The following is a 26,601-nucleotide window of genomic DNA, read 5'->3' as shown; positions in this document are numbered from 1 at the left end:
TTCTTCTTGGGATCCTATATGAAGATATGAATATTTCATAAATCACTTGAATGATGTGAGTACATGTTGAGGAAGGACATTAAAAGTCTGGAGTCTAGAACATGGAGATATATGTTTTTACTTGTTTTGGGTGTTCTGATTTCTGTTGGGCTTTTTTCTCTTTTTTGTTTTGTTTATTCTCACCACTTAACATTGTTACAAAATATAGCCTAATACGATACAGTCCTCGCTGTCGCCCTCCCTTACAGTCAGTGAGTATTGTTGTACGCAGCCTGTAGCAATATTCCAGCATTATCAAGGCGTGGGGCACACACACACACACACACACACACACACACACACACACACACACAGAGACACACAGAGACACACACACACACACACACACACACACACAGAGACAGAGAGAGAGAGAGACACAGAGAGAGAGAGAGAGAGAGAGAGAGAGAGAGAGAGAGTTGTACGACAAAATATGAAATCATTCATTTAAGGGTCACAAAAATTGAATCGTACTCTCAAGTTTAAGTGTACCTAAATGAAATTAAATCACAAAAATAACGTAGATGTGTTTTTTGACAATCACCCATGTTTTCCTGAATAATAATTGATGGAAATATGGGATATAATTGTGACACTAAAACGTTTGTATTTCATCATTAAACTCGGAAACACGCGGATATACTAGGCACACCCACGATAGATGATAGACGTCATGGAGCCTGGAGTACATAAGGACAGGCTTCACTGACACTGACGCATTAGAGGAACATATCAACACCAGGGGTCCACGAAACTACACGCTCAGATTTGGGATCATCTACAGTCTACATAATGTGGGGTGTACAATTTGCGACCTTCTTGTGTCTCGTGGCAGGTACGTACACTGCTACAATCACCCAAGTAAACTTATGTAAACCCCGGTTTAACGGAACCTCCACATTCTGAGCAGTTAACGTTGGCGCATTATCGAATTCCCGAAAATGAAATGAACCTATTTTACTGAAAAAAAAGTTCATAGTAAAACAATATATATGTAATGAAAAGGAGCCCTGACACTTTGGAAATCTAGACTTGCCACATTTTCTAGACTTGCGTGGGCTTTCTTGGATATATTTGCTTCAGGGTCTGTACGACAGACCAATAGTGCCCTCTAACATTTCACATGCAAAATATATGGGACATCATTTAAAGATGCATGCGTACCATGCTTGTATGGTTAATAAATATGAAAAACATGTAAGAATATAATTATATACTTTTTAGCATATTTAGTTCGCACATGAGATTAAAACAAAATCAGATGAATCTGTACACTGTTTTAGGAAAATGATTTTCTCTGGTCTTGTTGCGTTTCGTAAACTCGTTTGCCATAAAAATCACGTTGCAATAACTTTGAAGTACTGACAAAACAGAATTGTAAAATTCCCAGAACCCGAATTATTAATGGTGTGCCCCTTAAGGCCCCTCAATTGTCTACATGGTGTATGTCATGCATGAGTTAAACCGGTTTTCACGTCGCGTACACCAGCTGCCACATTTGTATAGCCGACAGAATAACACAATAAATACATCACTCACAGGCAGATTCAGATAGCCTTAATTTTCCCATCAATATGCTATCAATTAATCCTCTAAAAAGAACTGCCGATACTATACTTCTGAGACATGTTATTAGCTGTCTATGTGTTGTTGTTTACCCCGAGAGTATCAGCGTCATCGCTAGCTAATACGTACAGGACTATCCCTCCACGCAAACCTTACACAATATGTATTCACTCCTCTATAGTGTGCGGTAAACCAATCAGCTGCTTGTGATGTGCGTGTCCGGATATGTGTCATGCGTTTAGTAAACATCCGGTTAGGCATCCTCTCCTATAGTTTCGTTGTATAACGTACAGTCTCGTCACATAAGACATGGGGAACAGCTACAGTGAATGATAATTCACAACACAAAACACCCAAGACGCACGCACGCACGCACGCACGCACTCACGCACCTCAAACCCAGAACATATACCAATATTTTCTCGATCCGAATACAGTGACACTTCTCTAACATTATGTATGGTTAATTATTTATGGCAAAACGTATTGTTTCAGGATAAATATACCTAGGTGTTAAAACATTCACACGTCCCCCAAGGTCTGGATTGGAATCCCCATGTCCAACGCATGTTTCTTACACCCGCTGTGATGTTGCTTGTATTGTACATATTGCTAAAAGCGGCGAGTAATATATCTCTCACTCATCCTAAACTTGATATCGAGATAAATTGTTGCTTCAATATCGATTGACACAGATGACCTACGGGACGTCCAAAGGACGTGATGGTTCCGGCAGAACGTTTACTCGAGACTCCTTAACTCTCGAACTGCTCATAAGTTGAAGTATGTGTCTGCAATGAAAACGTTGAGTGATAATACCTCATATATATTCCTTAAAATCGAAACAGTTTTAGATCTGTCAGTCGGCACAGGGCCCTGTGGTGTGAGTGGTAGTAACTGGAGGCCGTGTCGTCTTTGTGGTAGTAGCAGGATACACTGTCGTCCAAAGCGGCATAAAACTTCACCTCACACACTCTCTGTTTCTGTTCCAGGCATCTACTCCGACAGTAACGACATCCCTAACTTCGCGGCTCTAGTGAACTGCTCGGGTGCAGCATCAATTGTCACGGCGTCTCAGAAGTGTCTGGACCTGTACAACATCCCGATAACGCTCCCCGATTCGGAGCTGCTGGCCAACACTTCATCAAATGCAATACAGACCCTGGTTGCAATGATGGACAGTAACACCACGAGAACACTCTGCCAGTAGGTAGCTCACGAAGTCAATAGAAAGTGTCATTGACTGTTAGAGGCTAACGGCGAGACTTTTACACCGTGAGATATACCTGGATTGTTTATCTTGCACTCAGTTTGTATCTTCCGGTCATATTCAGAATCGCCGATCGTAGAATAAAAGAAAAAGAGCACAACGTGGCAGTTTATTACCGCAGTGCGGGATGGTTATCTAGAATCATGATCTTTTGTGTATACTTCTAGGTTTCGGGTTGTGAAACCCTGTAGAAGGGTGGCAAAGGAATGAAGATTAACCTGTAGCGAGCTGAGAACCAATAATCAAACGTTATACCGATTGTGATATAATTTCCGAAATGCGGAAGTGATTACCAAATAATATGCATCAGTGCCAAACATTATGTCCAGTGCAAGTTCATAGTATCATTACATTGATGTCTTTCAGTGGCAGTTGCAAGTTCATATGGTCTTTTTTTAAATTTCTCTCACACGTTTCGAGACCACAGGATGTGATCAGTTAGGATCATCGATGATTTATTATGAGATCTGACATTATGTGATATGTATATAATGATGATTTATTAGAGATCTATTAAAGATGTTCTATGATTACGGAAATGGTGTTTGGTTGTATTTGTATGGCCATCAATGTCTGTTTCAGACGGGATAACAAGGAGAACTATGTGAGCGCCACTCTGTGTACTGCCTACATCATGAAGGAGTGCACGAAGAGCAGCCCTGCACTCCAGGCGTCGGTACCTACAGAGGACAGGATCAGGCAGCAGATCGACTTTCAGTGCAGTGATGTAGGAGGTAATACCCCCGACCAGTACCCGGGGACTAGAAGACTTATATAAACTCGTGGCCATTATCCATCAAATAATTCTCTTCCTGGATCCAGGGTAACCACCATTTAAGATATAGATGTAGGGTTCAACAGTAGAGGAAACGATAACCCAGTTTTGTAAGACGTTTAGGGAAATATCTTGTGCTTGAGGTGAGACCTCTCTGGCTACCTAGAGTGGTTAACATTGGGTCAACGGATACGGGTTTTACGATTTCCGGATATCAACCGATTGGGTGAATCACTTTCATACTAATATTTACAGCTTTATTCTTTTCTGAAGGTAGTTCTGATGCGTGCCCGACCTAAGGCTTGACTATGTCGATGCATTTTAGTTTCATTTATCAAACATATTTGCGATCTGGAGCTTATGTCCAGTAAAGATCTTTAGTCTGTGGCCGGGGCCGGGACACACTGCGTCATCAAGACAATGTTATTTACCGCTAGATCTATATGTACCATCACATTTCAGTCAAACAGAATGGTGTCTTATGGCTCAGCATAAACCTGCCCGCCTGTAGTGTCGGTTCTGCGTTAACCTCGTATTGTTATATTTCAGGTGTGACCAGAGACTGTATGATATCCAAGATGACGGAAATACAAGACTGCGTGAACCTCACAAGGCGGTCCATTGGGCCAGTTGGTGACAACGCTACTGATGCTGACTGGGCCACTCGGGTGACATGCGCGTACGTAAAGCTGCTGTAACTACTACTACTACTACTACTACTACTACTACTACTACTACTACCACCACTACTGCTACTACTACTACCACTACTGCCACTACTACTACTAATACCACTACTTACTACTACTACTACTACCACCACTACTACTACTACTACTACTACTACTACTACTACTACTACTACTACTACTACTACTACTTACTACTACTACTACTACCACCACTACTGCTACTACTACTACCACTACTACTACTACCACTACTACCACCACAACCACCACTACTACTACACTACCACCACTACTACACTACCACCACTACTACTACTTACTACTACTACTACTACCACCACTACTGCTACTACCACTACCACTACTACTACTAACACTACTACCACCACCACTACTACTAACACTACTACTACTACTACTACTACTATTACTACCACTGCTACGACTACTACCACTACTACTACTACTAGTACTGCTGCTGCTATAACAACTATCACTACTGTTTAGGGTAGGAGTTATCACCAAGTGGTGTAGAATTACATCTACTTCTTCTTCAACTGCTGCTGTTAGATAATACATACTTCTACCACCGCTATGCTATCGGACATTAAACTGACTGACTGACTGAGTTTAGTTTTACGCCGCTTTTATCGGACATTAAAACTGTGGAGTGAAGAGTTAGATCTAACACCATTATCATCAAGTATAGCTACCGCAACGTGTCAGCTTCTCATTGGCTGAAAAGCTACACTTGCCCAGACCGTGAGCATTTAGCCCTTGGTGAAGTCAAGTGTGATGATATTAGGTTATTCTTTTATCATTGCAGAAGCTACGTTCTCACTCGTCTATGTGGCACGAAGCACCTCAAGTCGTGTGGCGATGCAGCGCTACAACAATTTCAGCTGTCGATCCCCGATCCAGAAATTTGCAGAAATTATACTGGTGAGAATGACCGCATGATGAAAGAGTCACGACACCATTTTGTTGTCACTTGGTGTCATCGCTGTTTGATCGTGATTCAGAAACAGTCTCGTCTATATCTGACTGTGTTAACGCAACACACAAATACATAAATATTGTGTCGAAATAAATACCTGCCATACTCATGACTACAGCGCAATGTTGCTGGAATACGAGGAAGGATTGCTACATACATAAGAAAATCTGGTTTATGTGTACCTGTTGTTTCCCCACCTCCGGCTACCACCAATACATACATCCAACATGTGGTGTAATAGTGACTGCTTTAGTTAAGCAGGGGCGGTGGGGTAGCCTAGTGGTTAAAGCGTTGGCTCGTCACGCCGAAGACCCGGGTTCGAATCCCCACATGGGTACAATGTGTGAAGCCCATTTCTGGTGTCCCCCGCCGTGATATTGCTGGAATATTGCTAAAAGCGGCGTAAAACTAAACTCAGTCAGTCAGTCAGTCGGTCAGTAGTTAAGCAATGATGAACAGTGTATTCACAAGTGATTGGGAAATGTGGTGCATACAAAATCTATGAAGTGTTAACGTTAACCATGGAGATCTATGTACGTGTTGTCTCCCAGTCAGTACCTAATGAATATTCTCTCGCCAGATGAGAGTCTGGGAATTGACAGGAAGCTGCCGGTGGACTGTTCCAGCAGATGGGGAGTGAAAAGAGGCTACCTTAACTGTCTTGTAGACGCTGGCATCACGCTGACCATTCCTGACTTGGACACTAGCGAGCAGCACAGCGAGTACATTCTCAGAACAATCAGCCTCGATCGCAGTCAACAGATGTGCAGGTACTGACCACTGGTTCAAACATGTCAGTCTTTAACCATGAACGACTTTACACGGTCAATAAAGCTTGGTATGTGATCTAGGCTAAATGAGTGAGTGAGTTTGGTTTTACGCCGCTTTTAGCACTATTCCAGCAATACCACAACGGGGAACAGCAGAAATGGGTTTCACATGGTACCCATATGGAGACTCGAACCCGGGTCTTCGGTGTGACGAGCGAACGCTTGAACCACTAGGCTACCCCACCGCTCCGATCCGGGCGAAAGCTGAGAAACCATTTTCAATGATACCAGTAACGACGGTCCATGACTAAGGTTTATTATCAAGACGATTGAGGATTTATTTCCTTCTTTTTATATTGAGTACATTTGTTTCTGTTCATGCAGTGAATTGTCCATGCATCAGCAAGCCGTCAACTGTACACTGTTTGTACAGCGTGAATGCAGCCCAGACAGCCTCAAGCCCACTGTACCCGACACACAGACAGTACAGACTGGCTTGGAGACCCTGTGTAAAACAATAGCGGGTAAGTGAGTGAGTTTGGTTTTATGCCGCTCTCAGCAATATTCCAGCAATATCACGGCGGGGGGCACCACAAATGAGATCCACACGTTGTACCCATGTGGGGAATCGAACACGATGACCAACAGTTGTCCATGAAGGGGCGTGTCTACTCATGAGAGTGTCAAGGACTTGAACCACAATGGAGCACATGTATCACGTGATGTCACCAAAGGCGAGTGACATTGTTTGAAATATGTCCCTGTTCCCCCGGCAGTGAATGGGTACGTGGTGGGACGAGATGGGATTATGTAACTATTAACCTTCTACCGCCACACAGACAGCGGGGGTTGTATCCTCCCCAGGAAGCTGAGAATGCATATCAATCCCACACTGAACCCCTGACTGTGGATAGCGCTTTGAGTATATACCCTGTTTGTGGACGTTACCGCAGTATGCGTACTAACAAAGTTAGTAAAACCTATAATCACAAAAAACCAAAGAACACTGTCAGATATTTCGGGGAGAAATATAGCGATGATTTAATTTTATCCGTTATAATGAAATCAGCATGTTGATGTACTTTGATAGTCGTCAAATGAAGTAAAATACGTTATGTTTGGTTCCAGAGTTTGACGCAGACTGTGTTGTAGCTGCAACGAAGTCAGCGTGCAACGGAAGCAGAAAACGCCGCTCACTGTCTCACCAGAGTGTTCTCAAACATCTGTGTCAGTAAGTACACAATACCACCGACAGGACATCTGTTTAACAACCTGTGTTCCCAGGTTATGGAACCAGTTGTATCACTAAGATTGCATAATTAATCTGAATGAATTCATCACTAAGCATTTCCTTGAACCCGTGAAGATCCGGGTTAGACTTGATCTTCAGTAAACCATGCTTGTCGTAAGAGGCGACTAACGGGATCGGGGGTCAGGCTTGGTGACTTGGTTGACACATGTCATCGGTTCCCAATTGCGTAGATGGATGCTCATGCTATTGATCATTGGATTGTCTGGTCCAGACTCGATTATTTGAAGACACATAGTCTTGTGAAGACACATTTTGGGGTTTGTTCCATGATTCGACATATTTCAGAGTGCACCTAATCGCCAGCACACAAAGCGGTGGCTTTGCGGGTTAGGCAGCTGACTTTGTGTGCTGGCGATTAGGTGCCTGACTCTGAGGGTGTGGGTTCGAATCCCGGATGGGACTCAACCCAAAAGTACTACAATGTGTTCTTTACTAAGAAAGTGTAATCCCAAATACAAAACATGTGTATTAAGCAGAATGGTTCGTTATTGCAGAGACACCGCCGAGCGCAACACGTGCCTGGTTCAGTCCGTGGACACCTGCAACCCGTCGACCAAATCCTCCTACAGCAAGGTCCTGACCACACAGTTGCCCGAGATGTGTCTGGCAACCGTCAGCGACAACTCAGCGTACAAGCCTGTCCTGTCTCTGTCCATCATGGCCATCCTTTTACTGTTGGTGCACTAAAAGCATTATCACATCTATTAGGAGCATGTCATTTGTTGTGTCACGTTTACTTGTGGATGATCGACGAGTGCAACGATAATGTCTCATGATTACCTCACGGTGTCTGAACATCTCTGACAGACACCGGATATACCACCATACCTCCTGCCCTTCTCCTAATTATATCGGTGATATACACTACCTAAGTAGTTAATGTATTTCTGGACATGTATGTCATACGATTTTTAAATATGATTGGTGTTAATCTCATGGTTAAGTTTAAATGAGATGGACAATGGACACCCAAGAGGTGAATTTCGTGAATTTAACCTGATATGATATACATATAATAATTTGTTTGTTTCTTTAAACAGCCCGTCTGTATTTAGTTCATGACATATATAGGCAACCAGTGTTCATTATTGTATTGACATACACAACACTTTCCTAGTGCCTTTATTTTCATCACCTCTATGTATAGTGTGACCTAAATATATGAGGTAGATGGCACAACCACATTTCCATTCTGATCTGGGAATAAGAAAGTTTCCATGAAGACATCCAACTGGTATTTTTGCCAATGTTATTCGAAGTGATCTGATTTCAAACCTCCGTCCCATACCCTGGACATATCTGACGGATTTTATTTATTATTGTTGGTTGAATAAAAAAGTTGAATCTTTGCCTGCATTTTATTGATTTTGACATAATGTCCTTCCAGCATCCATGACTACTCTATTGTCTTCACATAGCCCGCCTTGTGTGTTTATTGTTTGACGCTAGGGGGTGGGTATTGCAGAGAATTTTCATATTGCGATATATTGCGATGTGAAAGCATGTATTGCGATATGTATTGCAATATATTGCATGAAGTATTTTTTAACAAAAACTGCTTATAATCGAGTTACTTCTTGATTTATAGAGCAAAAACAAAACAACATCACTAGGCTTGATTAAGCTTTAAGAACAACTTTTAATCATGATAAAATACAAATGTGAATAATATTTGGCACAAATGAAACAAGGCCATATCCGAACATTTCCGAGTGTTACGAAGTTTTCCGAATGCAAGTCAAAATACCGGTTTTCGATCAGCGTATCGCAAATACGTATCGTTTTCATGTCTGAACCGGTAAATACCGGTAAACCGGTTATATTGCGCAGCCCTATTTGACGCCCTAGTCAGGGGTATTAAAGCTATACATGGGCTGCCTGCGTCAGATCTAAGCCTGCAACAAGAGTGGTTTACAACATATTGCACATCCATCGGGTTGCAGCCATTGAAGTCACGGAGGCTGACTTTTTTATCCACATTTTAGACATCTTTATTACAAGCATGTGACAGGTTTTAGTATTACCTTGAATACATCTTCATCGGCCTTTGTGAGTCCAATACCACCTATCGACTGGGTTCTAAGCCAGTGGTGTTCATACCCCAGTCCTTCCAGAGAGACACGAGTAGGTATCCGGGTGTTTAATTCCAGTAGTACTAAACACAACACAAGCACTTGCATGTTGCTGTTTTAGTAGAAGCACACCTTTATAGAAACGGAAGTGTTGAAAACATATTCTGTCATAATTATTCCCAGCTGTTCATCTGTGGTTTCCAAAAACATAATGTTTTTTAGATTAAAAAGTTTTAGACAATTTATTAGTCGGTTGTTGTAAATTAACTTCTTCAAACGTCCCTGACATTTCAGAGTTTCAAACGTGAATTAAACAGTTTTTTCAACTGTAATAAGAGTGAGTGAGTTTAGTTTTACGCCAATTTTAGCAATATTCCAGCAATATCACAACGGGGGACACCAGATATGGGCTTCACACATTTTACCCATGAGGGGAATCGAACCCGGGTCTTCGGCGTGATGAGTGAACACTTTAACCACTAGGCTAACCCACCGCCCCAAGTGTAATAAGACCCATACTGATACACATGTGTTCATTTAAGATCAACCATACATGTCCCTATTGACGTTGATAATACATATTACATATCATGTATTTATGTACACCAAGACTGTCAGGATTAATTGCAATATTTTCATAGAAAGAGCTACACATAGTCGCAACATCCCCAACGGAATGGAATCTAAGAACAATATTTAACATTAACTAGCTATTGGTGAATTGTTTTGGGGATCTGACTATTTCAAATCCTTTAAAATATGTACCATCTCTCAGTATATACCAAAATGGGCATTAAACTAAAATAACGTTTGAAATACATCGTCCGGGAGAACAACTCAATAGGAAAACACCGAGCTGTTTTGTAAACAAACGCGCGGGGTGTAATCTCTCATTGGACTTCAATGAACATTTACTAACAACAACAATTTATGCAATATAGTTCTGCGATCTATGTACTTTGTAGTGTCAAATGAAAACACTTTTTCACAATTTGTAAATGATGAAATACTGCCATTAATGATTAAAGTACTCGGGTATATTCAGGAACTCAGTCCTTATTTGCATTAAAATTGATTTGTAGTGTTTTCGCACTTAACATTCATTGATAAGATAGACGAATGCAAGTCCCCTTGCAGGTTACGGAAAGAGACGAGTGGTTGCGGAGACCTTCTCATAACTGATTGGTTTGTAACCAACACGTGCACGCCGTGCAGGATACACGAGAAATCAAAGTTCGTACTAGTGTTCCAATTGTGAAAAAAGACCTGTGCACTTTTGGCTGAATTCGCATCTACCCGACTCCGTAGAATTTCCCAGGTACACACCAGATAATGGAGTGTAGGATATAGTCGACAGTAGTATGTTCAATACTTGTACATTTATCTTTATCATTCTTTCAACACATAAATATAATACATTGTTTTTGTCCCATCACATATTAGGAATGTATGTTCATGAGGTGTTTGTGACATCTTGTTTGTGTAACTCGTTGAGATACATATTGTCTTCAAATGCCATTACCGCCGTGATATTGCTGGAATATTGCTAAAAGCGGCGTAAAACCATACTCACTCACTCACTCAAATGCTATTATGAATACGAGTACAGAATCTTCAGAAGAATTTCATTTGAAACATGTTTAGAAAATTCTCACAAGATGATACTTTCAAAATTGCAGAGAAGGTATTTAGACCTCTTGGTCAGCATTCGAAACTCGTCCGCTCATCGTTGTCGCTGTTATGAAACGGAAAAAGCGGAACTATAATAATCGTCCTTCACAAATGAAAATGGGTATACCAAAATAGGCGAGTTGATAGTTTGGTTTCTTTTATTTATTTTTTTTTTTTTCTATTACATTTCAATTCTCAAATAAATTACATATGACATAAATGACAATACATATGACATCATTGGGGTTTGTAGAGTTGATAGTTTATATGGTAAGGAAGGTGCCATTTTGTTATGCAATCACAGTTACACAATGTATGAATATAAAGTGATACACTTTCCTCTGTTCAATGATGAGTTGAGATTGATTATCGTAAGGACTGCACTAGAAAACGTAAGGAAGAAATGATACGCCCGACTAAGCATCAGATATTATTTTAATAAATATTGGTATGTTTTCATGAATAATGTCGTTTCATTTGTTATTAGATACCCTATTTCAGTTAACAGGATTTATTAGCTTTCTGTGGAAAACTCTCCCGCTTTCTTCCCCTTAAACGTTATATGTCACAACGATTTATTATGTTATTGGGCTTTAGACATGCCATTTGATGCAAAAAGATTATCTACATAGAGCTGATAAGATGCAAGGAAATTAATTCAATGCCCGTTTTCTCCTCCTGCCTCCCACGCTGAAGGAAATAACCATATGTATTCAGCGAAATTCATGCTTTTCATGTTGTCCGACATCAGACCAGTTGACTAACTGAAAACTCGGAATTACTGTGTTGTCCCATATTTTCGTAATATTTCGTTTTGCTTATTTTCCCAAACATCTTCAATACCCTAGTCCTAATGATGTCAAGATGTAGCTAGATTGTGAGGTTCTGATTCATCATATTTTGTGGTCGTTATTATTGTTAAGGATTCTAATGGATGAATGTGCTGGGTTCGTGTTTATACGAAAACCAATTTTGACTTCACCCAATCCTAATTTTTGAAAACACCTTAAAATGGTTAACTTCCGGTTAAGAACCGATTACACACTTGCTTCTAGTTAACGGTTTATTTTGTCGTTATTATTTGTAATAAGAAAGATGGTCGTCGTTTACTGTAAACAATAAAATGCAACTATTACGTTTACATATTATAAGGCGTATAAATCGCTTCGATTTCACGCTTTATTGAAATTTACGCGGGTCTGTCCGCAAACTTGGCTTTGTTTCTACTTTTCACAAGGCAGACAGATTTACAAGGCAGTGAAACAGGATGGAAGAACCTGGATCTTTGCCACCATCTGGTAAATATATATTTATGTATTATTTAAACTGTTCTTTTCTCTATTAACCGCTGCGGGACACGGAGCATGCATGATTTACAGTTACGACACAATTGAGAGGACCGTATATCACGTTCACTTTTGCACCTTTTGGATGTTATGTGCTGAATTGGCTGAGTTAGTTCAAACAGAAACTATATTATATCTTCTCTTTTCTAAAACCATGAATCATTGCCAGTTGTACATACAAGTGTTACTTCATAAATTGCAATATTCGGTAAGAGTATCAACTTAATCAAGAATCAGGTCACAACTCAATAAATGGTATTATTAGAAACAGTTATATCTCCAGAGATATTCTTTAGTATCTCTACACTGTTTTTTCTTGCCTCCTGGGTCCTTGATGTTTAGGGTTAGTTATCCCATATCCTTTACCCTTTGGACCCATGGATATGAAATGTTGAGCAGTATATTCTCTTGCGACTCCCAAAACTCATATCTTGACAGACTTTGACAGAATGAACTGATACTTTGAGGAATCCTGACTGACTTTTGGTGGGGCAGGAATGTTATGTCTAAATTTTGTCATGAATTTTGTTTTTGTGTAAGTTTATCATTTGTTTAGGTTCATCAACCCCAGTGACACCCCAGCCCTCTGCTGCACCATCACCTGTTCAAACACCAACCCAAACTCCATCGTCATCAGCAACCAACACACCTAGTCCAGCTGTGAAGTCAGGAAGAAGGATGCCTATCCTGGACCCAAGGAATCTGATTCCAATTCGGAGGAGCTCAACCAGATCAATCAAAAGGAAAAAGTTTGATGACGAGGTTGTCGAGAGTAGTCTGGTCAAATCAGATCGTGGGCGAATCAAGATAACCCCACCCCAGCCTGAAAAGCAAGAACCAGTTGTGCCAGAAGAGAAGGCACCACCTGCTCCACAACCCGAGAAGAAAAAGGAGCCACCAAAAAGACCTGTTGGAACTAAGACTATGGTATATAATCTGTTATATCTATTAAAGATCTTATTTTAAGCATGAGTTATGTTTGCACTGTATTAGTGACTAGTCACAACCATATGCCGCTGTCATGAACGACCTTCACCTTGGTGTACCGCTAAGTATTCTTACGTGAATGCTCGATTCTCTTCAAATAAATTCAAGTACTAGTTGCTTCTTTTTTAGAGTAATTTTAAGAATGACATTATATGATAAAGAGATTATTAGCCCTTGTGTTTTGTATCATTAATATCATATATTAGGAATAAAAATTATGTATTATCAGGGCTCCAGATAATTTTTCAACATGAGGAGTACATACTCCTTATTTTTTCAATACAGGAGTACGGAAAATAGTTAGAGTACATATAGAGTACTGATGGAATTTAATGGGAGTATCAGTAATCTTGTGTTTCGTTTCATGTATGCACCACAACATTGCTAGTCTTGAGTAAACAGGTCAATAAACAATAAAACAATACTTTTTCAGATAAATACGTCTGTAAATGATTCTAAGACTGTACACCATTGTTATGGTGCGTATCTGCTTCGTTTTCAAAATCCTTTCCTTCCGTATCGTGCATATTTTTTATCCGTACATATCGCCGATACGGCCCTTATCTGGAGCCCTGTATTATGCTCGCCAAAGGCTCGCATGATACAGAAACACACTCGGTTAATAATCTCTATATAATATACTGGTGAAAATAGTCAATAGAAGAGCCAATACAATTGAGCTTGTAGGAAGAACATCTAAATACATTAACCCCAGACAAAACACTATTTATCTGATCAAATGCTGAAAGTTTTGGATGACAAAATACTTCCATTATCATGATGTTTATAACAGTTACAATATGCATCTGAATTGTTTTACGAAAGGTACAAGTGTCAAATACTTTGTATGTTATAAATGATGACGATGATTATATTCTGTTTCAGCCAACAAAGTCCTCCTCCTCTAAACGAAACAAAAAACAAAAGGTAGGGAAAGTATTTTGTCTATTTTTGTGTTTGCAGATGTGGCGGCATGCTGTAACATGCCCTCACTCATTCATTATGGTTATTGCTTGGATATGTAGATTGTAGATGGAGTCATATTGCCAAATTTGATCATGTTTTTCTACCTGTCCTATCATAATGATTACTACCCAGATAGTTTTTAGGTTGTTGCAAGTAATGCTCTTAGCAGGTAGAGAGTGAAATAGATCACTCGTGAAAATTTTGCTGTTAGCTGCTGATTATGGATAGGGTGGGAATTGAAAATTTGCCCAAGCTATTGTCCTTGGTTTGTCAACATAATACACATGATTGTGGCCTTCTCTCAAATAGCATCCCCGACCGCATCATACCAAAAGACGTTAAAATATGGTACTTGTTGGTCCCTGCCTGGCGTTCAGCATTAATGGGTACAACAAGGACTGGTCGGCTCGGAGTCAGTATAATGTGTCTGAGTAGGGTATTCATGCTACACTGCGGCATGGTATCTCAGTTGGCTAGCACTATAAAACCAGCTGAAGTGTGGGCTAGTACAAGCAGCTGCGCATACACATACACGCATGCACATAGTCATATGAGCGAAATATTCTCGAGTACGACGTTAAACCCAATATCACCTCACCTCACCTCTCTCATATAGCAGATGCCTAAAAACAAAAACAGATGTATACACATGAGCTGTCATATTTGGAAAAATAAAGTTCAAAGCATATTACCTCCTTGTTCACCAAAGTTCTTGTACACAGAGTTCATACACATACTACAGGTGATATAGGTCATTGCTACTGGCCAGTGTAATATGAGTTTTGAAAATATTTCAAGTCTTGAAAATCTGAAAAGAGTTTGGTACATACAAGTTGGCAAGGAAATGATGGCAGGCTCATGAAATTCATTTTCTTAACTCCTGAAGTTGCATGTAATGAATACTGGATAATTTTGCTCTCAATTATTATGAACACAATCAAAGGTACTATGCACTGTTTCCATGTGACATGTGTCCTGGTCGATTTATGTTACACTGCTATCACTCTAAGGTGCAGTGCAGGTATATTGGCTGAATGATATCCTTAATTTTATATTTGGAGAAAATGCTCGAACTATCTAGGAGAATTTATCAAATTTATGTCAATACTGTTTAATTCAGTCTCCTTGTATTACAGACACAAGCCCCAGCTTCTACCAAAGACCTGGGACGATGGAAGGCTCAGGATGACCTGGCCTTGATAACTGCAGTTCAACAGGTATGTAAACAGAACTAAAGAATTAGAACTGAAACATCACATTCAAATAGTAATATTTTATCTATGTTTCAATAATAAGTATTTATTTTTCCTTATCCTAACTCATATACATTACTGCTTATCTCCCTTTTCAGTAAGACTACAGAATACCAGATACCTTCTGCTATCTTTGAAATCACGCGGGTTTACTTAGGGTTAGGTTAAGGTTTAGGGTTAGGGTGAGCTTTAGCATTAGCGTTATGGTTAGGGTGATGTGACACTAAACAATATGGCTGGTAAGTATCCGGTATTCTGTAGGTGTACCCCCTATCTTCAAGGTGCAGTGGAAACCTCTGTCCTATTGTTCCCAAATGAACAGTCTAACAATAGCTCAGAATAAGTATAAACTATTAATTTTAACTAAATATTATATTTCTTGTTACAAATCTTGTTTCCTTTTAGACCAATGACCTGACCGGTGTGTACCAGGGAGTGAAGTTCTCGTGTAGATTCACCCTGAAGGAAATCCAGGAGAGGTGGTATGCCCTGCTGTATGACCCAGTCATTTCAAAGTAAGTGCACTAGCAAAGCTGGCAGACAGGATATGGGATTTCTGTATCTCGAAATCAAACATAAACACAGTTTAAAATGTAAAGCTATGATATTATATTGTGGTGGATATATTTATCATCATGTCGTTTCTGAGCATCATGGCACCTTCATTCATATGGATGTACCATGAAGGGTATATTGTATGACGGGTATAATTGTGCTGTTTTCTTTGAATTGTTGTTCTTCTTTTTTAAAAGAGGTGTTATTTCTCATTCGGTTGGCCAGGCATTCATATAAGCATTTTCAATTAAATACCAATGTGACTTTGCTGTTTGGTCATGTGGAACACATAACCTGTGTACATATAAGCAGAGAGTGCAGCAGATGGCAGGGGAGGCAATTACATGTATGCCGTACAGGATGTGTGAAAAGAGAAGTGGAGAATACAGATTGGAGGGGGTGGAAGATGGAAGATTACATGTGTTCCATGTGTTGTCTATGAATTACTTTTTCTTTTTTTCAAACATTGAATTTTGAAAAAGGCATCTAGCCTAGTCTGTAACTAAAATAAGGTCACAACTCGCACCATTGTTTCACAGACTTGCTATTCAAGCCATGAAGATGTTACACCCCGATGTGGCAGGGGCAGTCCAGGCTCAAGCCCTCTACAGCACTGAGGAGGAGAAACTGCTGGGAAAAATACCATCGGTTAGTGTCATCTGTCAGCGTGGCAGTGGAGAACTTTAGTAGGGGTAAAAACAAATACAGTTAGACCTCGTTAATACGAACACTTTGTTTTTTTTAAAAAAACGTTCGGATAGTGAAACGTTCGTACTGCTGAAACCACAGTATATGCACCGAGTTACTTCCCCTTGATATCTTTCCTTACTATCGATACGTGAAGAAATCAAAACAAAACATCAAAGACAATCACTGGATTTATTACACATTGTTTCACTCAGACATTTTACTTACAAAAGTAGTCTTTAATGGTGGGCTGCTGCAAAGGTTGTTTTTTCACCAATCTGGGATTCTTGACTTCACAGAATTTCGACATGCTTGAAACAGTTCTTGATCGTCTGACAGGAATCGCAAGGCTTCTCTTAAGTTCATACACTGGGGTTTGTGCTCCCCGTCTAGCCGGCAAATTCAAGTTCTTTGACGCACTTCACTAGGCAGAGAGGCACAAGGGATTTAGGCATAAACGAGGGTAACGAGGGTAGAAACTCAACCTATTGGTAATTGTAGGATGTAGGCCTTGGCTGGAATACGAGTTTATTCACATGAACTAGAGTCGCTAAGTCGCTAAACAAACAGCGTGTCACTTTGGGTGGACCAGTCAGCAGCGCGGTCAACTTCAATCGTTCGGATTAACGCAGCTGTTTACAACTTAATTAGTCCAATCCGTTCCGACTGACCAGCGTTCGGAGGCGGAAACTGAATCATCGGACTAACGAGGTGTCAATTATATACAATATATAGGGAGATGATTTGGTGCCCAGTGATTAGGGTTCGGAAGTCGGTGGATTCGGATTAACGAGGACCGGATTACCGCGGCCTGACTGCAGATGATTATATAATGAATAAGACCAGACGATCAGTCTTTCAGCACTTAGAATGTCAGTATGTGAAAAACAAATAAAACAATGGTGTACTTTCATGGCTATACTCTAAAATCAGGAAGCATTGAAATACCAACAAACGGTGAAACCTTTTTATATCTTGTTATTTTATACATGTTACACTCATATCACAGAAATAAAAAGAAACAGATCTCGAAGAGTTGTAAACAGCAACAAGCCAGCTGAAACTAATGTTGATTTACAAATGTACCAGCATGTGACTTTGACTCCTCTCTTGTCTCTTTGAAGAACACTCAGCCCCAGCCTACGCTGGAGGTGTTTGAGGACCTGCTGGACAAAACCCCAGACATCTTCCATCCTGCAAGAACTGCAAAATCCCTGCATAGCCATTGGCTGCTAATGAAGCAGTACCACCTCCTTCCTGACCAATCAGGTGAGATCTTCCTCCCGGCGCGTGAACATACAGTATGCGCTCAAGAGACGCTTTCATCACATCATTGCAGGGATGATTTGTTCACATCATTATTCCTTTATAAAAGTAGTCTGGGGTTTGTGCTCCCGTCTAGCGGCAAATTCAAGTTCTTTGACGCACTTCACTAGGCAGAGAGGCACAAGGGATTTAGGCATAAAGCGAGGGTAGCGAGGGTAGAAACTCAACCTATTGGTAATTGTAGGATGTAGGCCTTGGCTGGAATACGAGTTTATTCACATGAACTAGAAATTAAGCTAAGTAAGCTAAACAAACGAAGCGTGTCACTTTGGGTGGACCAGTCAGCAGCGCGGTCAACTTCAATCGTTCGGATTAACGCAGCTGTTTACAACTTAATTAGTCCAATCCGTTCCGACTGACCAGCGTTCGGAGGCGGAAACTGAATCATCGGACTAACGAGGTGTCAATTATATACAATATATAGGGAGATGATTTGGTGCCCAGTGATTAGGGTTCGGAAGTCGGTGGATTCGGATTAACGAGGACCGGATTACCGCGGCCTGACTGCAGATGATTATATAATGAATAAGACCAGACGATCAGTCTTTCAGCACTTAGAATGTCAGTATGTGAAAAACAAATAAAACAATGGTGTACTTTCATGGCTATACTCTAAAATCAGGAAGCATTGAAATACCAACAAACGGTGAAACCTTTTTATATCTTGTTATTTTATACATGTTACACTCATATCACAGAAATAAAAAGAAACAGATCTCGAAGAGTTGTAAACAGCAACAAGCCAGCTGAAACTAATGTTGATTTACAAATGTACCAGCATGTGACTTTGACTCCTCTCTTGTCTCTTTGAAGAACACTCAGCCCCAGCCTACGCTGGAGGTGTTTGAGGACCTGCTGGACAAAACCCCAGACATCTTCCATCCTGCAAGAACTGCAAAATCCCTGCATAGCCATTGGCTGCTAATGAAGCAGTACCACCTCCTTCCTGACCAATCAGGTGAGATCTTCCTCCCCGGCCGTGAACATACAGTACGTTCAAGAGACGCTTTCATCACATCATTGCAGGGATGATTTGTTCACATCATTATTCCTTTATAAAAGCAGTATGGGTATTTTGTATTAAATAGTTTGTTAATGTAACACACTTGTCTAAGATCTGAAAATGGTGTGACAGTATTTCCGTGTACCTTCAGTATTTGATTTGCTAGTTGATGCTCTATACTTTACCCCATATCATCGTTTGGTGAGTATTTCATGAGGCCCTGGGTGACATGGTCGGCCCAGTCGTCTCTATGCCTATGAAGTTCTCTTTGCAGAATCCCGTCCCATATGCTCGCCAGAAACCTATTATCGAGGATTCAAATGTCTACTGGCCAACCTGACATGCAGTGATGTCACTGGAATACCACTGTTTTAAACCCACTTCACTCACTGAGTTTCTGGTTTTGTTGAGATCTGTATGTGCCTCAGAAAGTAATGATTACGTAATAAATTTATTATGGCCGTATCTGAATCTGATCACATGCAGCATTAGTCCACAAAATGTGATCTATGTGATGTTATTGTCTGTCAGAGCACACACACCAGTAACTCTCACATATGTTCACAGTTCAGCCCATGCCACGAGGGGACCATGTCCTCAACCTGTCGGATGCAGAGGACATGCTGAATGATGATGACTTGAAGTTAGTGTTGTGTCATGTCTGTACAATGAAACTTTGCTTCTCTATCTGGCAGAAATATTGCTGACTCTAGTGTAATTTAACAACCACTAGCTGAGTTTTCAGCCTGTGTACAGGTACACTATGTTAATAGTAACTGTCTTCTGGAGAAAGGAGGATAAGATCAAGTCAGTTTGATCATTCATTATTCAGTTTTGTTTGTGTATTCTTGTGAATACCTCTCCTCACTGTTGTCAACCTTGCACCGTTGAACTAGGATAAGCCTTTTCAGAAACAAGGAATACTTCTAGTATGGAAACTCTTCTTTTTAATATATAGTACTTTTGGAGGAATCCCTCACTTTTCCAAGTCACCCTGTCAAAAAAAAGCTGGTGGAAATGTCTGGGTAAATGCTGGCATAATGTTACAAGGTGAAGTGAAGTATTTAACAATGCTAAATGAGTTGCCTCCCTTTACCTATGTCTACTTGTGCATGGTAGTCTATTCTGTTACATATTTACATTGCTATTTTCAGGGATGGTAGAGATGAAATACTCGAGCATGGTAAGTGGATTCTGTCTCTTTTACAGTAAAGAATTTACTTGGAAAGCTAATTAAATAAATAACCTGTTTTTCTGTGATCTGATCTTTCAGTGGGATTATTGAAATATATAATTTGAGATGTGATCGGAGATAATATATAAACGCTTTCATATATTTGAATTGCCATGTCTATTTTATGTATACATGATATACACTGAGGAAACCTGAAATCTACCCCCAGAACTGGCAATAGCTGACAAACGGAATAAGCGTGAGATTCGTCACCTTGAGCAAGAACTGCCAAAATGGCAGGTGCAAGTTGACAGCATCACAGGTGAGAAACACATTTGTTTTTCAATGGCAAGAACTTTAATATGATGGTTATTCTTTGGTTTACAGATATTTGTTCAAATATTTTGTCTTCTAAAAAATAAAAATATCTGAATTTAAAGACAGTTGTCATATCAACCCAAATGGTCCCCAAAGCTGCATGTATGGGCCACATTCTCCGCCTGATGGCTATGACTCTTCAGACCATATTCTCACACAGAATTTTGCATGACTGACATTTATGTATTGTGTTTTCCACTTTTCATCACTTTACTATCTGTGAAACTATTCCTCCTGTGGGTACTCTTCAGCAACTGGGCTGTTCCCACTTTCATTGTTGGGATGTGGAAACATCACCTATGTGCACTCAGCCATTAATTAATGCGTCTCACAACTTGGAGGATACCTAGATACCAGTTGCATGCTGACAGTGATTGGAAAATGATTTGTAGATAAATAAGCTTCGATAATTTCAATACAAAACACATGTCAATCATTGTTGAGCCTAGTGAACTATTCTATCCCTGCCATAACAGTAGTGTGTTAAAATACCAGTAATAGCTAAAATCATCCTGTATTGCAATTTGCAGGCATCAACCCCCAGGACTTTGATAACCAGACACTGGCAGTGCTGAAGGGGAGGCTGGTACGCTATCTCATGAGGTCAAGAGAGGTGAATATCCCTTGCTGTTCTATAGCCCTTGGATATAGACCTAATGCATACACAGTTCATTAAGGTTAACTTGAAAGTTTGCTGCGTTTATTGGATTAAGATCAGTGCTTTTATCTGAGTATGTGCTTTTATGGATCTGATTTGAGTATCTTTTGATAAATTTGTAGAGCTGTAGAAGGCTTGTCGAGGAATATTTAACCTTATTGAGAAGCGTGGATATATTTCATTTCACACCTTGGTGGGATACTGTTTGTCATCCACTTTCGTTGTTGCAGTTATTTTGTTTGTAAATGGAAATAGCCAATGTGTTGAGTGTAAACAGGCAGTGGCAGAGTTTGTTTGTATATTTGTTTGTTTGTTTGTTTGTTGTTGTTTAATGTCACACTCAGCAATATTTCAGCTAAATTGTAGTGGTCTGTAAAATCAAGTCTGGTCCAAGCAATCCAGTGATTGACATAATGAACATAAATCTGTATAATTTGGATGCGATGATACAAGACCCTGACTGGTTGTTGTGGGAGCATTGTTACTTGTAAACCTCCATTATTATACCATTTTAGATCACACTTGGCCGAGCCACAAAAGACAACCAGATTGATGTGGACTTGTCATTGGAAGGTCCTGCAGCCAAAATATCTCGTCGACAGGGAGTCATTAAACTACGAAACAATGGAGATTTCTTCATTGCTAATGAAGGAAAAAGGCCTATCTACATTGATGGCAAACCAGTGTTAGCTGGGAACAAACAGAAACTGTTCAATAATTCTGTGTTAGAGGTAAATATGATTCTTAACTCAAGGTTGAAAAGGTCTTAAATTTTCCGAACCTACCTCAAAATAATATACAGTCATGCCTTGCAATAATGGTCTTCGCCATACCGCAGATTCAGTTAAATCGCGAGATAATCTGTGTACATAGAAATGGACAGTTTTTGTGTTTTAGGGTTGTTGTTTTTTATCCCCTGCCGTGCGTTTAGCGCGAAGCGGGGATATAGTATTAGGCTCCGTACGTACGTACGAATTGGAATATCTTAGAAACCGTAGACTAGATTCTTTTCATATTTGGTACCTAGGTTCATCACAGTAAAAGAAAGGTCCCAGTCAGGTTTGGTGACCTTGACCTTCATTTCAAGGTCACAATGGGACTTTAACGTTTTACCCTTGTCAGCGAGATATCTCAAGAACAGTTCAATGGAGTTTCTTCATATTCAACACCAAGCTTTTCTAGGGAATGCGCAGGGCCCAGTTGATTTTGGTGACCTTCACCTAATTTTCAAGGTCATGGCGACACTTTGAAGAATTCAGCATGTTAACCTGCTTGTAAAGATTGTCAGTGAGATATCTCAAGAACAGTTCACTGTATTTTCTTCATAGACTTTCAAGACTTCCCTTGAATGTTTTTCAATAAGCAATTTCTTTAGTACTATTTTTGCATATTTCATACACTAAGACATTCATGTCAAGGTCAAAGTGAGTCTTGAAAATATTTGTGTGTTTGAACAACTACAGAGCAAGATATCAAGAGAGGTTGACTGGTCATGTTTTTGTTGACATTTAACTTCATCTTAAATTACGACCTTCACTTTCATTACTTTTTAAGTTTGATTTGATAATTTCAGGTGGGTATTATGTCACCTTAGTGACTAAACACCCATTTGATATCTATTGAAATTGACAGCAGATTCGTGTTCCCTCCCCTGAATGGTGGTTGCTTGGTGAGAGCTCTGGCCTGGAATAAGGGGGAAGGGACATTGAAAATAAAACTGACTGAATTTAGGTACTAACCCAGTAACTTTACATTTGATGTAAGACAAAAACTATGCAGGGCCCCTGCCCCTCTTTGTAAGGGAACAGTTGGTTATAAAAAACATCATAGAGGAAATTGATGAGAAAGAACTTCTCAAGAACTTGGACAGTTATCTCCCCTGGGTTGTCCAGAGCCTCTGACAACTCAGGGACTCAGAAAGAAACCTACAAAGAAATGAAAGTTAGCAAATGATAATCATCAGTTACTTCAAAGCTGACTGGCAAAGAGAGTTTACTTTACCATATTGCCTTAGTAATGTCCACTGTATCGATATCAACAAGTTATAACACTCTGTACATGTGCTTGATGTAAACATTTTATGATTAAAAATCAACAATCGTGAAGGAAGTAGTTTGTATAGACTGATATACAAAAAGTTTGAAATTCTCATGAGTATTTTAGACTGAAAATGCTTGAAATATGCAGGATTTCTAAGTTTTGGAGCTTGTTCAAAATTGCCTCTGTCCACCCAGCAGTAAAACTGGGTACCTGGTATGATACGATGGTAGTCTGAATTTGAACCTTGAGAGCCTGACAGGCGACCAGTTGTATTCTCCACAGGGAGTGTTCTGTACTCGTTGACCAGGGGTAACATGTCAGCGCTTTGAGCATGCAATGTGCATGGATAAATGCGCAATATAAATATACTATTATTATTATTATTATTATTTTGAAGACAAAGTAGATATAGATGAAACTTGCCAGGACTAGCAGTTGGTGGGGCCTGAGCTTCCCCTAAATATATGACAGAGCTGTTTACATTGTAACCAACTGTTGACTTATGTTCTTTTGTCTCCTTTTTCAGATCTCATGTTTGCGTTTTACATTTTTGATGAACCAGGATCTGATTAATGTCATACGAGCAGAAGCTCAGAAGATCACGCCACCAACAACATGACCACGTTCAACATCAGCTTCATCCTCTTCACATTCATCATCATCTACAACATCTATACACGATGTGCAGCTCTTCCCTACCTGGAATCACCTTTACAATAGTGTGGTTATTGGAAGCATCAGAATACATATATCCCTGAAGTACTATTGCAGTGCATTTGAGATTGAAAGCTGTCATGAAGTGGCCGCAGCAATCTTTTCTGCATAGGAAAGTGAGGAGATTCTTGAGACAGCTGTTTTCACAGTGGTGGTGCTGTGATCTCAGTGAGCTCAACTGAGTTTCTTATCAGTTTTCTTATCTGGATTAAATACCAAATTTGCCATGATTGTGTTCGTTGGTGTACTTGCACCAGATCTGCAATCTTAAACCCTTCTTTCAAAATGTGTTCATGAATGTATGTAAATGGTGTGTAACATGCCTAGATTTAAGAAGAGAGAGCATTGAGAGAGTAAACATCCTCTCTACACCCAGGTGCCCTGATGGAGGAATTATACTGACTGACTGAGTTTGGTTTTACGCCGCTTTTAGCAATATTCCAGCGACATCACGGCGGGAAAAACCAGAAATGGGCTTCACACATTGTACCCATGTGGGGATTTGAACCCGGGTCTTCGGCGTGACGAGCCAACACATTAGGCTACCCCACCGCCCCGGAGGAATTATAAGTGCACATGGTGTTTTGGTGCTAGATAAGGAAAAGCTGACACACTGCCTTTGTTGACACACTTGTTATCTGTTATTGTTGAGAGTATTGTATCTGGTGTATGGAAGGGCATTTCATGCAACTGACATGGTTTAGACTACAGGGTGTCATGAATGAAAGCTGCCCTCTAAGGCAGACTGACTCATGCATGTTGTGAGCATTAAAATTGATCTTGGGAGGAATGTTTCTTTAATTTGTTGTATAAATGTCATTTTGTGGTAATGGGAAATTTGAAACTATGTTACCATATTTCCTGAGGTTTTACATCTGTGACTTCCCTGATGGAATAATGACCTGAGTGAATTGTGACACTATTTTCTTAACAGTTAAGTGGATAGAACACTCCCATATGTGTTATTGAGTAAACTCTGTGCTTTGTCAACATCAGTTCATCTAAACTGTTCATGCCTCCTTCACATTTCAGATGCTCACAGAAGTATTATATAGGCAAAAAGTGAAAAATGTTTAATGCATTGTCTTGCTTTTTATATCTTTTTTGGTCCATTTTGCAAAGGTCACAGTTCCTTGTTTACTGACAGTTCTCTAGGAAACAGTCTGCTGGGATGACTCAGGTTTTGTCAGTACACCACTATGAAATCATGTAATGGCCTAAACAAAGTTTTCACTACTACACAATTCCTTCTTTGTGAGCATTAGAACTTATTAATCAGCCCTTGTACATCCCTTAAATCTTCATTGTTACTGTTAGAATGGCGTCATCCTTGAAGCTATTTTAAGAACGATGATAAGATCAAGTAAACATCAAATTAGAGTTATTAAAAAGGTTACCATGAATGTTTTCATGACTGAAAGTCTTGGCTTGCCTCTCATGTAGTTAATGCTAAATAGCCAGATTTGGTCCCCCATTTAGGTACAGTGAGAGAAACTGTAAGTTATGTTCTCTGTTGACTAAACATTGTACACAGTAGCATAAAACATTGTTCAAACAGCATCAGGAAACTTGCCCTGGTTCGTCTCAGTGTTTGCTGTGTGGTCACATTTATGTGAAGATAAATGAAACTGGTGTAATACTATAACTGTGCTGACACCGACCTCAACATGCCGAGTGGAAGACTGTGGAATGTGTGTGGAAGAAATACTGCCTTATTGAGAAATATTGGGATATCATTTTGTAATAAACATCTTTATGATAAATTGTGATATTGTTGGTGTCTAAGAATCGATATTTCACTGTACAGTGATGAGGTTTGAATCACGGATTCATCATGACTGGCCCTAGGTTTGCCTACACCATTCCCGTGTTTGTGGTTATATAATAAGTCCTGCACAATTCTAATCCCACATCACCCTGACACACGTTGATATGACTCTCTCTGTGTGTGTGTGTGTGTGTGTGGTTGGGTGGGGACGCTATGATGAGAATGTTTAATGTTGCATTCTGCCAGATCCCTTTTTGCACAGAATCTATTTCATAACATCGCTTCTGTGCTTGGTTCCAACATTTGTGGGATATCAATTTCTTCCTTTGTAGATATCCAAACATTCTTTGACACACCTTCATCAGTTCCAAATGCCGTTCAAAGAACGTTCTTCTGTGTTCATCCAACGGTTGTTTCAAAGGAAGGAAAGAAACTGATAGAGCGTATGGTACAGCACAACCAGAAATTATTGAGAATTTAAAGATTGTAATTTTTTATTTTTTTTCACTCATTACTCACGTATTAATGTGAATATTAGCAGAACATAACTCCAGATTCAAAGACAGGTGAACAGTTAGTATT

The 26,601-nt window shown here is 39.9% G+C and overlaps 2 protein-coding genes across 2 annotated transcripts; both read left to right on the top strand.

Moving 5' to 3' along the window:
• The first annotated feature begins 724 nt into the window (after positions 1 to 724).
• On the top strand, positions 725 to 8,769 carry LOC124286785. The gene is made up of 9 exons (XM_046723217.1): positions 725 to 874; positions 2,598 to 2,811; positions 3,458 to 3,609; positions 4,200 to 4,329; positions 5,169 to 5,284; positions 5,920 to 6,109; positions 6,494 to 6,633; positions 7,238 to 7,340; positions 7,916 to 8,769. The coding sequence occupies exons 1-9, from the start codon at positions 832 to 834 to the stop codon at positions 8,106 to 8,108; spliced, it is 1,281 nt and encodes a 426-aa protein (XP_046579173.1). The 5' UTR covers positions 725 to 831; the 3' UTR covers positions 8,109 to 8,769.
• Positions 8,770 to 12,178: 3,409 nt separating this feature from the next.
• On the top strand, positions 12,179 to 26,014 carry LOC124286784 (microspherule protein 1-like). The gene is made up of 13 exons (XM_046723216.1): positions 12,179 to 12,462; positions 13,067 to 13,437; positions 14,383 to 14,424; positions 15,600 to 15,680; positions 16,122 to 16,231; positions 16,811 to 16,919; positions 18,083 to 18,227; positions 19,855 to 19,930; positions 20,442 to 20,470; positions 20,691 to 20,783; positions 21,370 to 21,452; positions 22,013 to 22,228; positions 24,064 to 26,014. The coding sequence occupies exons 1-13, from the start codon at positions 12,432 to 12,434 to the stop codon at positions 24,154 to 24,156; spliced, it is 1,479 nt and encodes a 492-aa protein (XP_046579172.1). The 5' UTR covers positions 12,179 to 12,431; the 3' UTR covers positions 24,157 to 26,014.
• The last annotated feature ends 587 nt before the right edge of the window (positions 26,015 to 26,601 follow it).

This window comes from Haliotis rubra, unplaced genomic scaffold, assembly GCF_003918875.1.
Source record: "Haliotis rubra isolate DU_JTF1 unplaced genomic scaffold, ASM391887v1 Scf391, whole genome shotgun sequence".
Lineage (NCBI taxonomy): Eukaryota > Metazoa > Mollusca > Gastropoda > Lepetellida > Haliotidae > Haliotis > Haliotis rubra.
Note: the sequence above shows the minus strand (reverse complement) of the source record. Positions and strands in the feature narration are given on the sequence as shown.